Genomic DNA, 15,881 nt, shown 5'->3' on the forward strand with positions numbered 1-15,881 from the left:
AATCATGCACATACATACAGACTGAACAATATACTTCTGAATGAACAGTGGATTATTGAAGAAGTCAAAATAGAAATCAAAAAATTCCTTGAAACAAACAAAAATGGAAGCACAATGTACCAAAACATATGGGATACAGCAAAGCAGCACTAAAAAGGAAGTGTATGGCAATAAGCACCTACATAAAAAAAAATTAAAAGATGACAAATAAAAAACCCACCAATGCATCTCAAGGACCTGGCGCAGCAAGAACAAACCAAACCCAAAGTTAATAGAAGAAAAGAAAATATAAAAATCAGAACAAAATAAAGGAAATAAAAACTTACAAAAATACAAAAGATGAATGGAATGACGATTTTGTTTTGAAAAGATAAAATTGATAAACCTGTAGCTAGACAAACCAAGAAAAAAAAGAGACACAAATGAGTGAAATCAGAGATGGAAAAGGAGATATTACAACTGATACCACAGAAATACTCAAAGGATCGTTAGGGGATATTATGGGGCATTTATGTCCCATTTTGGAATGCCTGAGTTCAAGTCCTGGCTCACCTTCCAGTGCAGCTTGCTGCTAATGCATACTCTGGGAGGCAGCAGAGGATGACAGTTCCTGCACTTGGGCCTCTGCCACCCAAATGGAAAACCTGAATTGAGGTCCTGGCTCCCAGCTTCCACCTGGCCTGGCCCTGACTTTTGTGGCGTTTGGGGAAATGAATAAGCAGACAGAAGAGTTCTCTGTCTATTCCTCTACCTTTCAAATAAACCAAAATATATAAGAAAAACTTAAAAAAAAAAAGAAAAGAAAATGCATATTAATATACACATCTACCTAATGGTAAAAATCTGAAAGATTCCCTTCTGAAATCAAGAATGAAACTAGGGTGGCTAGCTGGTGCCGCGGCTCACTAGGCTAATCCTCCACCTAGCGGCACCGGCATACCAGGTTCTAGTCCCGGTCGGGGTGCCGGATTCTGTCCCGGTTGCCCCCTTCCAGGCCAGCTCTTTGCTGTGGCCAGGGAGTGCAGTGGAGGATGGCCCAAGTGCTTGGGCCCTGCACCCCATGGGAGACCAGGAGAAGCACCTGGCTCCTGCCATCGGATCAGCGCGGTGCACCGGCCGCAGCGCCGGCCGCGACGGCCATTGGAGGGTGAACCATTGGCAAAGGAAGACCTTTCTCTCTGTCTCTCTCTCTCACTGTGCACTCTACCTGTAAAAAAAAAAAAAAAAAGAAAGAAACAAACAAACAAACTAGGGTGGCTACTATCACTACTTCTCTATAATATTTCTCCTGGATAATCTTTGTTAAACAGCAAAGAATAAACGTGGTGCAGCAGGTTAAGATGCCCCTTGAGAGGCCTGTGTCCCACACTGGAGTGCTGGTTTGAGTTGCAGATACTCAGATTCTGATCCAGCTCCCTGCTGATGTGCCTGGGGAGCAGCAATGATGGCCCCAGCACTCGGGCCCCTGCCACCCACGGTGGAGACCTGGATGAAGCTCCTGACTTCTTGCTTCAGCCTGGCAGGTCCCTAGCCATTGCAGCCATGTGAGGAGTGAACGATGGAAGATCTCTCTCTGTCTCTCCTTCTCTCTCTAACCCTCCCTTTCAAATAAATACATCTTTTAAAAAATTTACAATAAGTAAATATTTTAAAAAGTCATCTGAAAACAAGCTCAGTAAAAAACTTAAATGTTTTCACTCCACTATTTAAATAATAAATTTTTTAAAAAATATAAAACCTTCAATGACATCAAAATATGTTAAATACCTAGGAATAAATTGACCCAAAAACTTTGACACATCCATACATGTACAATCTTTTGACAGAGCGGTTGTTTGAATGAAGCACAGACTTGGAAGTCAATGACTGAGCTGAACAAGCACCTCCCGTTAGAAGCAGCCTGGGGACCTGAGGTAAGAAATCATTGTTTATTTTGAATCACAGATTTGGCATTCCAATATTAGCACAAGCTTGATAGGAACTCTTTTGATTTTTAAATTTTGTTTTGGTAAAAATTCCATGTTTCTGTTATGTTGTTGCAAAAACACTTCATCTTCGTTTCTGTTTGACCTTCGGTAGATTCTGTGTTATTGCTTTGATTTTTACTGCTGAAAATGTGTGTTTGCAGATTATTAAATATCTGATAAACATGCAAAAGCTTTGGGAAAATATCCTTTAAAAAGACTACCTAGCTCCCTTAATTTATTTCTTGCCTAAAAAAATCAAGTAGCCAACAAAGACTCCTCTGGTCACCCAACTGAAGGATTGAACCACCATTGCATCTTAGCCCATATCTTCTTTTCCTGTCTTCTTTAATATCATCAATACATGTAACTCTGACACATACATAGCCTTTGCCATCCGGCCACCCAACTAGAATGTAAGCTCCAGGAGGGAAGAGAAGCAGTTGTGTTCACTGCGCAGCTTTAATATCTAACCTACTACTATTGGTGCTCAATATATATTTGTGGAACAAATTAACCAATCATAGATCATATACCTATTATAAAGAGGACTATTCAACTACTTTAAAAGAATAAGGAATTAAACTAATAATTGAATCAGGTAAAACAAAATTTACCCTCCCTACTTCTTTTTGAAGGAATTGGGGATAGGTGTAAATCATAGTCTATATCCCAGAATTGTACTCAGGGCACCTGAATGTGCTGAGATCCTGCCAACACAGCGTGAGCATACTAGGTCATTACAAATCATGGAGCTTGCCTCAATCCATGTCACTTAGTGCGGTGATGCTCAAACTTCAGCAACTGTCAAAATCACCTGGCGAGCTTGTTAAAATAAATTGCTGGGTCCCACCCGAGAGTTTCTGATTCAGCAGATCTGGGGTAGAGTGCCAATAGTCTAATATTTCTAACAAGTTCCCAGGTGATGCTGATACAGCTGTTCTGGGGACTACATCTGGGAAGCCATTGAAATAGCACATGACAATCTAGAAAGATTCTGAAGTGTCCAGCCAGGCCCTAAATGTTCAATTCACTTTGTATGAGAAACAGAGCTTGCCACTAAAAGGGTGAATTCCGTCTGGAGTCTGAATATTTCAGAAAGCAGGTACCTGAAAGGACTGGTTAGTTATGCCCTGGTGGATAAAGCTACTCCTGCTGAGGGATGTGACTGAATATTCACTCAAGTCAGCAGCAGTCAAGGATGCTTCCTTCCTGAAAGATAGACCTGAAATGAAATAGAGAGCCTTCCAGTTCTTGGAGCCACACCGATTGCTAACATTCTTCTGTTTCTACATGAATGAATGGCGCTTACATGAAAGATTTGGGCAGTTGCTGCAGGGACTAAGTTCTCAGAGAAAAAGCTAAAGAATTCATGAGCAAACGTGGTGTTGTCACAAGTTCTTCCGAGTTGGAGATTGCGAAGGAAAGGAAGAATGTGGGCGTTGCACGGCTGGCTACATACATGTCATTCTTGTCCAGCATGGGAATTCAGTTTCTGGATGTGGCTGAAAATACTAGACTGGAAAGGCTTTAGCTAGAAATGGGGTGCGATTCCTGAGGCTGGGAGAGGTTTGTTTTTGCAGACTAGATGACTTCATCAAGTGGCTTCCAAGTGAAAAGGAAGCAAAAGACAATCCTTGCAGGGAGAGGGGTACATCTAATACTACGATAGGAAATACGAGGATGTAACACAAATGGAATGGAGGTCAGTAGATATTATCATTCATATTAGGAGATAACCAAGTAGGAAATTAGAAACAATCTTCCCAGATGTCCATGTACAATAAGTACATGTAATAACATAAGGTAAGTCCTGATTGCATCACCTTTTTATGCTGTGAAATGTTCAGTTCCTGCATGTAGTTAGTATATGCCAGATTTTTTTCAGTTAAGACCATGGGCCCATGTATCAGCTGCATTGGTGGAGCAAGAAGTTTCAAAGTTCACTGTTGATTCAGTAGAACCCTCCACCAATACATACATACATACATACATACACACACACACACACATATATAAAGATAATTTGTGTTTCCAAGTTATGATACATCAAAAACTAATGAGAGCTTTTTACTTGGTTTTCATTAATCTACATCCAACATATTGTTTTGTGAATATTGCTAAAGATTACATTGGTATGAATGCAAAGACCAGAAATGGTAAAAGATGTAGTTTAAAACAATTATCTTGGGGCGGGGGGAGGGGTGCCAGTGCTGTGGTGTAGTGAGTAAAAACACCACCTGCATCCCATATGGGTGACAGTTTGAGTCCCAGCTGCTCCACTTCCAATCCAGCTCTCTGCTATGGCCTGGAAAAGCAGTAGAGGATGGCCCAAGCGCTCGGGCTCTTGTACCTGCTTGGGAAACCTGGAAGAAGCTCCGGGTGTGCGGCCATTTGGGGAGTGAACCAGCAGATGGAAGACCTTTATCTCTGTAATTCTGCCTTTCAAATAAATAAATCTTTAAAACAATTATTTTTATAATTTATCAAAACAGCATAAAAGTGTACTTTATTAAATTTCACAGGATCAAGAGTTTTAGGTAAGGCACTTCTGAGTAAAACAGTTATATAACGATTCACCTATATAAAAGAAAATGACTTGCAAAGACAGAAAGTAGATATAGTTTCAGTGTGAATTGTCACAAAAAGAAAAAAACCTTTGCAAACATGATAGTAGAGTGTGTGTAAATGAAGATAAAATGAAAGAGCTAGAGAAGTAATTAATGTATTTATGAAACATTATATAGCCAAATAAAATAACTAAGTGGTGTGTTCCTGCCTACCTCCAATATTAAGATAGAATATTATTATCTGTGATATCATTGTATTGACAAATGTCAAGATATAGGGAAAGTGTAAAGGAAATAACAAAAAATCCATGCCATTTGGATCAATCCAGCGGTATTTTTGGATTCAAAGACTAAATTTAGGAAGGACGCAGCCACCATGAGATATGTTACTGGGAGATGAGCCACAAGGTCCAGGACAAATGGAAGCACAAACTCCTAGATCCCCACAGGTTTAGCAAGTGTGTAGTTAGAGGTGACATTCACTCTAATGAGTCTGAGTCACCTCACTCCTTGTCCAATCATGCCAGACCCTATAAACATAAGGTTAGAACGTTTTGTACATAGGCTTATCTGGACAGTTGCTATTATGGCTAACTCTATGGCAAAGCTACAGATTGATACTCTTTCCTCATTCCTTCTACTTTTCAGGTTTTTTTTTTTTTAAGATTTATTTATTTATTCAAAAGTCAGAGTTACACAGAGAGAGGAGAGGTAGAGACAGAGAGAGAGGTCTTCCATCTGCTGGTTCACCCCACAACTGGCCGCAACAGCCAGAGCTACACCCATCCAAAGCCAGGAGCCAGGAGCTTCCTCCAGGTTTCCCACGCGGGTGCAGGGGCCCAAAGACCAGGGCCATTTTCTACTGCTTTCCCTGGCCATAGCAGAAAGCCAGATGGGAAGTGGAGCAGCCAGGACTCCAACCGGTGCCCATATGGGATGCCAGCACTGCAGGCGGCAGCTCCACCCACCACACCACAGTACCGGCCCCTACTTTTCAGCTTTTATACCTCCTCTTGGAATAGCTAATCCTCATATGTCTCCATTGAGGTGCCTCTTCTAGGCTCTCACTCCTGAACCTGTTGTTGCTTCTGTTGTTTTATCACACTAAGGACGTACTAGCCTGTATGCAGTATCCCTATCTCTTCAAAATTCCTTCCTGGATGATTAGGCAGTTCGGGCAGTATGTGTGCCAGGCACTGTCTATCACCATGGACTCCCTCAACGTAGCCCAGGCTGTTTCCTCAGAGCATATGCAGCTCACACCACCCCATGCATGAGCCAAGTTGTCCGGCTTTCTTAAGAGTTTCCTTCCACAGAGACCACCATCACACAGAGCAGGTGTGGGAACATGAGTGCACACAGCATTTGGGTTCTTTTTATAAAAAAATATTTATTTATTTATTTATTTATTTATTTAAAAGGCAGAGTTACAGAGAACGGGAAGAGAGGTCTTCCATCCACTGGTTCACTCCCTAAATGGCCGCAATGGCTGGGGCTGGACCATGCCAAAGCCAGGAGCCAGGAGCCAGGAGCTTCTTCTGGATCTTACACGTGGGTGCAGGGCCCCAGGGCCTTGGGCCATCTTCTGCTGCTTTCCCAGGTGCATTAGCAGTAAACTGGATTGGAAGTGGAGCAGCCAGGGCTTGAACCAGCACCCATGTGGGATGCTGATGCTGCAGGCCGTGGCTTAACCTGCTGTGCCACAGCCCCAGCCCCAACATTTGGGTTATTTACAACTCTAACCAAAGCCAGAGGGTACATAATAGACCTTTTTTATCCAAAAATATAGTTATAGTACTGATCCATACAACTCTGTTATGCACAACCCAATTCTGTCCCTCTTGTGTCTTATCCTTTGTTATTCATACAAATGTCTTCCATAATTTTCCTAGAACGCCCCTAAAGTGGAGCTAAAACACATGAATGTTCCATCCTTGATTTCCACTCTTGGGTTGTACTTTCCCTTGACAGGATCACAACATTAGGAGGAGCCCCACAGCACAGGCAGTTGGCCAGCGTACAGGCAGCTGGGCCTTCTGCGCCATGTAGTCTATTCTCGGGTTCAGTTCATACCTATGGTTATTCACCTGGATGTCCCGCCTATGGGTATTGCTCTGAATTCAGTGACTTAACACTGAAATGCATTCGGACCTGAAATGCATTTTAGCCTAAAATGTTTCAACTCCAAACAGTTCTTCTTCAGCCTAAGTGGGATGCTGCTACTATGGTGACTTATCTGTAACCATTACTCCCTTGCAGTGTCCCTCATTTTTAATTCTAATTCTTGGGATAGAACTTCGATTGCTAATGTGATGAGCTTCCCTCTCCCCACCCCAGCTATGTCCTTGGATGGGGAGAGAAAGGATCTGTGTTTGTCTGCTTTGATTATGAAAGGCATGGACTTGAAATTACTCTCCCAACTCTGATGACATCCAAAAGGAGTTGGAGTTCTGTTGAGAATGGTAATGATACTGGGCAGGGGACGAATGCAGATATCCACAACTACTGCTCTCAGGAAGAGGTAATGCTGCAATTCTCATTTAATTAAAGTAGTACTATTAAGTTAGCTACAGACAACAGTTTCGTCCAGAAGAAATTAAGAGTTGATTATTAGAACAGAGGGAACAGTGAGTGGGATAAGGGCCCATATCCTCACATTTCATGATGCCCGGGAAAGCACAGGAGATAGAACCAGGATTGTACCTCACACTTGAATGAAGCAGTCTGCAGAAATTTCAAAGTGAACTCTTTGGTCAATATAAGGTTCTGCAGAGAAACTAGGGCATGGTTGCCTAGCATACCAATGCCTTGAACAAATAAGGAGCAGATGAGCAGTGAGAGTCCCCGAGAATTGCTGAGGAAGTGGATAGGGCTAATCCAAGATACCTATGAGGGATCTTAAGAAAGTTCATAGTAAAGATGTATTACAAAGGCCGGCGCCGCGGCTCACTAGGCTAATCCTCCGCCTAGCGGCGCCGGCACACCGGGTTCTAGTCCCGGTCGGGGCGCCGGATTCTGTCCCGGTTGCCCCTCTTCCAGGCCAGCTCTCTGCTGTGGCCCGGGAGTGCAGTGGAGGATGGCCCAGGTGCTTGGGCCCTGCACCCCATGGGAGACCAGGAAAAGCACCTGGCTCCTGGCTCCTGCCATCGGATCAGCGCGGTGCGCCGGCCGCAGCGTGCCAGCCGCGGCGGCCATTGGAGGGTGAACCAATGGCAAAAGGAAGACCTTTCTCTCTGTCTCTCTCTCTCACTGTCCACTCTGCCTGTCAAAAAAAAAAAAAAAAAAAAAAGATGTATTACAAAAAAACGATGAATGGATTTGAAAACTTTTTTTGCACCAAAATGAACCTATCTTTTTTAATTAAAAAATGATTTTAAATTACATATACTCATGGGATATAGTGTGGTAAGTCAACACATGTGTTCAGTAGGTGAAGAACAAGTCGGTTTAGTTAGCATCGATGTATCTTTTAATATAGTTTTTTTTTTTTTTTTTTTTCCACAGAGAGAGAGAATTCCAGTTAGCTGGTTCACTGCCCAAACTCCCCACTTGCCTGCAATGGCTGGGGGAGGAGAGCAGAGATTAAAACCAGCTGGGGCCTCCCACACGCAGTGCCAGGAACCCAATTACTTGAGCAGCATCTGCTGCTTCCTGGGATCGGCACTGGCGGGAAACTGCAGTCAGGAGCCAGAGCACTCCAGCGTTTGATTCAAGCATCTTTCTTTTTTTTTTTTTTTTTTTTTTTTTTCCGAAAGGCAGAGTTAGTGAGAGAGAGACAGAGAGAAAGGTCTTCCTTCCGTTGGTTCACCCTCCAAATGCCTGCTACGGCCGGTGCACTGCACTGATCCAAAGCCTGGTCTCCCATGCGGGTGCAGGGCCCAAGTACTTGGGCCATCCTCCACTGCTCTCCCAGGCCATAGCAGAGAGCTGGACTGGAAGAGGGGCAACCGGGACAGAATCTGGTGCCCCAACTGGGACTAGAACCCGGGGTGCCAGCGCCGCAGGCAGAGGATTAGCCAAGTGAGCCACAGCGCCGGCCTGACTCAAGCATCTTAACCATTAGGCCGAATGCCTGTCCCAACTTATCTTGTAATTCCTTTTCCATGAACTCTTCAAATTATTGGTCAAATCTATCTTTCAAATTATCTGTAAAATTATTTCTTTTTTTAAAGACTTGTTTATTTGAAAGGAAGAGTCATGGAAAGAGAGGGAGAGGCAGAGGGAAAGAGAAGTCTTGCATCCACTGGTTCACTCCCCAAGTGGCTGCAATGGCCAGGGTTGGGCCAGGCTGAAGCTAGAAGTCAGGAGCCAGGAGTTTCTTCTGGGTCTCCTACATGGGTGCAGAGTCCCAAGTGCTGGGGCCATCTTATGATGCTTTTCCCAGGCCATTAACAGGGAGCTGAATTCAAAGTAGAGCAGCCAGGACTTGAACCGGTGCCCAAATGTGATGCCAGCATCACAGGTGGTGGCTTACCTGCTACACCACAGTGCAAGCCCCTACTTTTCTATTAATGGAGTTCATTCAGCTTAGGTTACAAGTACAGACAATGTAGCTAGCTCTAAAATATTTAAAAAAATTAGCAATGTTTTAAATTAAGATTAAACATTAATTCAAGAAATAAATACTGACTACCTACTGTTTGCCAGACTAAAATACAGCAGTAAGCAGTAAGCCACTTCCTAGAGTTCGTCATTATCACCATCTAATCATGACGCTTTTGTTCCTGTGGTTGCCATGGGGAAGTCCCTTTGAGACTGTGCAAGAGCTTGATTGATCCCATGGTCTGTGGACTGGGAGGTTATTCATGAAAGAGAAGTATTTCAAGATAGATAGGAAAAGAGAAAAATAGCATTGTTTTAGCCCATTTTGTGCTGTTGTAACAGAGTACCTGATACTGGGTGACTTACAATGAACAAAAATGTATTGGATCACAATTCTAGAGGCTGTGATGTCCAAAATCAAGGGCTGGCATCTGGCAAGGGCCTTCTTGCTGCATCATCTCAGGGCAGAAGGTGGAAGGGGCAGGGCAAGGTAAACAGGCGGGACAGACTAACCCTCTCATAAGGAACTCCGTCCCACAGTAAGGAACCCACTCCAGTTACACCAGTATTAATCTACTCATGACAGCCTACTTTCCAACACATGAATTCTGGGGGATACATTCAGGCCACAGCAACCATGAAGGGTGGTGACAGGCAAACGCTCAGACACTCTCTACATAATGCCCTCACAGGGCTTCTTGCTTCCTTCAAAGGAGAAGCTCCCAGAGATGAAGGAGGACCTGAAAGAACTCAGCAAGCTATGCCGTGTGTTGTTGTCTGCTCAGATAGCTAATTGGTTTCTTATTTTTACAAATTGACTTTTTAAAATATAGGCTCCTATTGCAATGAGATGTCTGAGTGCAGATAACTCAGCATTGCTACTAGTTCATATACTGAGACCCACAGTGAGGCACAGTAGTGGTAATGGAGGTTGACGGCAGTTCTGGGGGAAGATAAAATCTCAAGAACATACCATCATCTTGACACTTGTGTTCATACCTTACGATCAACAGTTTCTGTCCTAGGATAAGCATATTTGGAAGATTTTGTGCTTTGTTGATTTCAGGAAATGATATGCTTACATACAATACTGTCATTGTTTACAAATATCAAATAAATGAAGCATTTGCTTTCACTGAGATTTACTTTTTTATCTGACTTTTAACTCCCTATGGTCTCTAAAAATGGTGTGGAGCACATTTGTATGCTGCAGCGGTAGAATAGAATTGGTATTCCTTCTCTAAGTGATTTTCTTTCTCTCTCTCTCTCTCTCTCTTTTTTTTTTTTTTTTTTTTTTTTTTTTTTTTTTTGCTAGGCAGAGTTAGACAGTGAGAGAGAGAGAGAGACAGAGAGAGAGTTATTTACAGTGAGAGAGAGACAGAGGGGAGAAAGGTCTTCCTTCCGTTGGTTTACTCCCCTAGTGGCCGCTACGGCCGGTGCTGCGCTGATCCGAAGCCAGGAGCCAGGTGCTTCCTTCTGGTCTTCCATGCAGGTGCAGGGCCCAAGCACTTGGGCCATATTCCACTGCCTTCCTGGGCCACAGCAGAGTGCTGGACTGGAAGAGGAGCAACCGGGACAGAATGCGACGCCCCAACCAGGACTAGAACCAGGGGTGCCGGCGCCGCTAGGCGGAGGATTAGCCAAGTGAGCCACAGCAATGGCCTGTAATTGATTTTCTAAGATAAATATACAGGCCGGCGCTGCGGCTCAACAGGCTAATCCTCCACCTAGCAGCGCCGGCACACCGGGTTCTAGTCCCGGTCAGGGCGCCAGATTCTGTCCCGGTTGCCCCTCTTCCAGGCCAGCTCTTTGCTGTGACCAGGGAGTGCAGTGGAGGATGGCCCAAGTGCTTGGGCCCTGCACCCTCATGGGAGACCAGGAGAAGCACCTGGCTCCTGCCTTCGGATCAGCACGGTGCGCTGGCCACAGCATGCCGGCCGCGGCGGCCATTGGAGGGTGAACCAACGGCAAAGGAAGACCTTTCTCTCTGTCTCTCTCTCTCACTGTCCACTCTGCCTGTCAAAAAAAAAAAAAAAAAAAAAAAAAGATAAATATACAAGACTGTAATTTTGTTTATTAAAGTCAGAAAATGACCTTAAAGTTTTTGTCTGTGTTTCTTATTCAGAACTATAAGCACTGTTTTTCTTATGCTCATGGAAAACCAGGAGACTTAAATCAACCATATGAGATTATCAACAGTTCTAATGGTAATCATTTAATCTGGCCCTTGGATCATTCTGGAATGTATGTGTTTCGTGTGAAGATACTGGATCCAAACTATAGGTGAATATAAATGTTTTACTATAATAATTTCATTATTAATTCCTCAAAGTTAAATTTTTATTTTATTGATTTAATTTGATGCCATCTAGATGCCCAATTATTGTTATACTTGTTATTTTCGTATTTACTTTTTCATTTTGTAGCAATTATATGAAGCATATTATGGGGGTGGGGATTTTATGTTGAATATTAAATAGATTAATCACCTTGTCATTACATTCTGAGTATTCTACTATGTTACATTGCCATCTTAGTCCAACTCTAACACAAGCACAAGCGCAGACTTCAAGGTGATTTTAATGTAACTAGTGAAGCTGCCTGGGGAAGGAGTGGAGGCACACATCCAAACCAAGAGAGGTGAAATCCAAGCAAATACATGAGATGTCTTTTAGATATAATCATTTGTACTGCTGATAGGCGCAATGATAATTCAGAGATGGGAAACATTAGTGCTCTTTTGAGCAGTAAAAGAAAACTTTCGGGAGAACATCGAACCTTTAGTAGAATTTGCATTGCCAGAGGAATAGGATAAACACATTAGATGAAAGAAATTGTACTAATAATAGAGGGAATCTAAATATTAGCGCATTCTCTCTCTACTGCCTGAGGAGTCAGGAAGACACATGGAAAGTCCCCCAAGTGAGGAATGTGGGAAACAAAGAAGAGAGATAAATTTAAGGCAATAATGTTTGTTTGTTTGTTTGTTTTTGACAGGCAGAGTGGACAGTGAGAGAGAGAGACAGAGAGAAAGGTCTTCCTTTGCCGTTGGTTCACCCTCCAATGGCTGCCACGGCTGGCGCGCTGCGGCCGGCGCACCGCTCTGATCCGAAGGCAGGAGCCAGGTACTTCTCCTGGTCTCCCATGGGGTGCAGGGCCCAAGCACTTGGGCCATCCTCCACTGCACTCCCTGGTCACAGCAGAGAGCTGGCCTGGAAGAGGGGCAACCGGGACAGAATCCGGCGCCCCGACCGGGACTAGAACCTGGTGTGCCGGCGCCACTAGGTGGAGGATTAGCCTATTGAGCCGCGGTGCCAGCGGCAATAATGATTTTTAAGGAAATTTCTGTCTGTGTCCTAGAGAGCCTCTTTAGTATCCTCCCTAGGAGAGTGTTGTGATAAAAACATAGTACCAGGAAAATTAGCCTGAGAACAACACAAAAAATGAAATAGACAGAAAATAAATTCTATGTCGATAAATGAGAAGAGTGAAGTTAACGTGGCAAAATGTCAGAGGAAGGCCTGGTGGCAATAAGAATGGAAAGAAAGGGGTGAAAACTCGTGAACACATGTCAAATGAAGAAAAAGAAGGAATCCCCGGGGTTTTGAGTTTTCTAGACTAGGTAATTAAAATAATAACATTTTTTTTGACCAGGCTAGGAAGAAGGTGGTTTTTCTCTGGGGGAGTTACTGAGATTAGAATTTTGACTTTGAATTTGTGAGGACAATGAGTGATCTGCATGAAGATGATATACTATGGACAGTTAAAAATTCTAATTTGGGGACCAGTGTTGTGGCTTAGCAGGTAGGGCTACTACCTGCAATGCCAGCATCTCATGTGGGCACCAGCTCATGTCCCAGCTACTTCACTTTTGATTCAGGTCCCTGTTAATGGCCTGGGAAAAGCAGTTGAAGATGGCTCAAATGTTTGGGCCCCTGCACCCCATATGAGAGACCCGGATGAAGCTCATGGCTCCTGGCTTCAGCCTGGCCCATCCCTGGCTATTGCAGCCATCTAGGGAGTGAACCAGCAGATGAAAAATTCTCTCTCTTTTTTTTCTGTGCAACTCTGCCTTTCAAATAAATAAATAAATCTTTAAGAAAAATTCTAATTTGAGTCTGGGGTAGGAGGGAAGAGCTGAGGATAAAGTAACAAATGGGATTATCTCCTATAGTGACTCCATAAGCTTACATGAGTTAACTGATTCTAAAGAAAGAAGAGCAAAGCATTGGGAGACACCCACAGTTAAGTAATTGAAGGTGTTAAGAAAAGGAACACGGGAGCCAACGCTGTGGCATAGAGGGTAAAGCTGCCACCTGCAGTGCCGGCATCCCATATGGGTGCCAGTTCGAGTCCTGACTGCTCCACTTCCTATCCAGCTCTCTGCTATGGTCTGGGAAAGCAGTAGAAGATTGCCCAAGTGCTTGGGCCCCTGCAACCATGTGGGAGACCTGGAAGAAGCTCCTAGTTCCTTGCTTCAGATCAGCCCAGCTCTGGCCATTGTGGCCAATTGGGGGAGTGAACCAGCAGATGGAAGCTTGCTCGCTTGCTCGCTCTCTATCTCTCTCTCTCTCTGCTTCTCTGTGTAACTCCAACTTTCAAATAAATAAATAATCTTAAAAAAATGTTTAAAGAAAAGGAGCAGAATAGTAAGCTAGTTAATTAAAAGAAAAAATGAAAGGGAGAAATACAAAATTAATAGGAAAACATAGTAAAACAGAATATTTAAATGTGATTGTCTTACAGTTTAAGCAGAGGCCCCAATGCCATTTTCTCTTGTGGTTTTTTTTAAAGATTTATTTATTTGAAAGGTAGAACAACAGAGTGGGATTGCGGGGAGAACCAGGAAGGAGTTCCTGGCTCCTGGCTTCAGCCTGGTCCAGACCTCACTGTTGTAAGTCATTCGGGGAGTGGGCCAATGGATGGAAGCTATCTCTGTCTCTCTGTCTCTGTCTCTCTCTGCCTTTCAAATAAATTGATTTTTAAAAAGAAAGAAAATGACGTTAACTAAGATTATATGTGGCTTGATTGTTACCATAGAGATGCGGAAGTATTTTTTAAAAACACATTGTACTTAATTTAATCTTTAATGTTATTTTTCTATTTTGCAGTTTCTGTAACCTAACAGCCTTCTTCTCAATAGAGACCTATGGAGTGACTTCCAGGTAATAGGTGGCACCTGATTGCGTTTTAGTGCGGGGGTTTCTTTTTTTTATTTATTTATTTATTTATTTTTTTTTTTTTTGACAGGCAGAGTGGACAGTGAGAGAGAGAGACAGAGAGAAAGGTCTTCCTTTGCCATTGGTTCACCCTCCAATGGCAGCCGCGGCCGGCGCGCCGCGCTGATCCGATGGCAGGAGCCAGGAGCCAGGTGCTTTTCCTGGTCTCCCATGGGGTGCAGGGCCCAAGCACCTGGGCCATCCTCCACTGCACTCCCTGGCCACAGCAGAGGGCTGGCCTGGAAGAGGGACAACCGGGACAGAATCCGGCGCCCCGACCGGGACTAGAACCCGGTGTGCAGGCGCCGCAAGGCGGAGGATTAGCCCAGTGAGCCGCGGCGCCGGCCTAGTGCGGGGGTTTCTAAAACATGCGAGTGGCAGCCAAAAAGGAAAAGCTCTTCTTCCAAATGTCTCCCCAAAACAGAGCCTGTACAATTGCTCTTCAGGGTCCCCAGCTTAAATCCTACCAAACAAAATACTATTATGTGGTGTATAGTGGCTTTCATATGCCTATATTTAAAAAAAAATTTTTGGGGCTATCTTTGAAACCTGTCTTCCCAAATGACATAAACGCTACTTTCAAGAAGCCCTATTATGTATACCCTATATACGACTCCCTAAAAATTGTAGGTTGTTTTACCCCAGGGATAAAGCAGAAGAAATTCCTGAGAATTACAGCTAGATTAAGGGTTCCCTTTTGTCCGATTACACTCAGCAGCTACTGCCTTAGCAGACACCTCTCTCAACTCCATGGACTTGATGGACAGTGGAAGTCAGCAGAGGGAACGTGGAGGCCATGTTCTCTCCCACTCTCAGCCCGAGCCAGCCCTCAGCCACTACCCCTCATTCTGACATGCCCAGGAAACAGACAGGACTCAGTTCCAGTTCTCTGGGAGTAAAAAGTCTTCATTCTCAAGTTAGGTCCTCGGATGACTTAGTCTTTGCCCTGGGCCAGGTGGTTTTCAAGTTTTGTGTTAAAATGTTAAACAAAAATAGAAGATACACAATTAAGTTACTCAGGACCTGGATTTAAATGTCACTGATTCTTCAATATTTTGTGTGCTCATGGGGGTACTATTGTGAATAACCTACAAATGATATAACGCGAGTTGTTTCTAATTTCTCTAATTGAGAAGTATGTATAGTCTTTTTGCAGTGACTTTTCCTCTTCAGATTGGTACCTGTGATCTAGGTGAATAGTAATAGAAGGATCCAAGAGCAGGTGTTTAGCCTAGGGGTCTAGAGGCCCCTGTCCACTTCAGAGTACTTGAGTTTGATTCTGTGCTCCAGCTTCTTTATTTTTTTCTTGAAGATTTACTTATTTATTTGGAAGACAGAGTAAACAGGCGGGGCGGGGTAGGGGAAAAGGCGGATCTTCCATCCACTTGTTCACTTCCCAAATAGCTACAACAGCCGAGACTGGACCAGGATGAAGCCAGGAGACAGGAGCTTCATCTGGGTCTCCCACGTGGGAGCAGGGGCCCAAACACTTAGGCCGTCCTCTGCTGCTTTCCCGGGTGCATCAGCGGAAGGCTGGGACATGAAACAGTGTCCATATGAGATGTCGGCACTGCAGATGGCGGCTT

At 43.8% G+C, this 15,881-nt stretch overlaps 1 protein-coding gene across 3 annotated transcripts in view; it reads left to right on the forward strand.

Moving 5' to 3' along the window:
- The window catches only part of CATSPERE (catsper channel auxiliary subunit epsilon), a 179,284-nt gene that overhangs the window by 148,689 nt on the left and 14,714 nt on the right, over positions 1–15,881 (forward strand). For all 3 annotated transcript variants that reach the window (XM_070055618.1, XM_070055617.1, XM_070055616.1), the window contains 3 exons: positions 1,827–1,913; positions 11,202–11,359; positions 14,188–14,241. In XM_070055618.1, coding sequence (XP_069911719.1) covers positions 1,827–1,913; positions 11,202–11,359; positions 14,188–14,241 — 299 coding nt within the window. The remainder of the gene's footprint in view (positions 1–1,826; positions 1,914–11,201; positions 11,360–14,187; positions 14,242–15,881) is intronic.

The sequence above is a fragment of the Oryctolagus cuniculus genome, chromosome 13 (assembly GCF_964237555.1).
Source record: "Oryctolagus cuniculus chromosome 13, mOryCun1.1, whole genome shotgun sequence".
Taxonomy (NCBI): Eukaryota; Metazoa; Chordata; class Mammalia; order Lagomorpha; family Leporidae; genus Oryctolagus; species Oryctolagus cuniculus.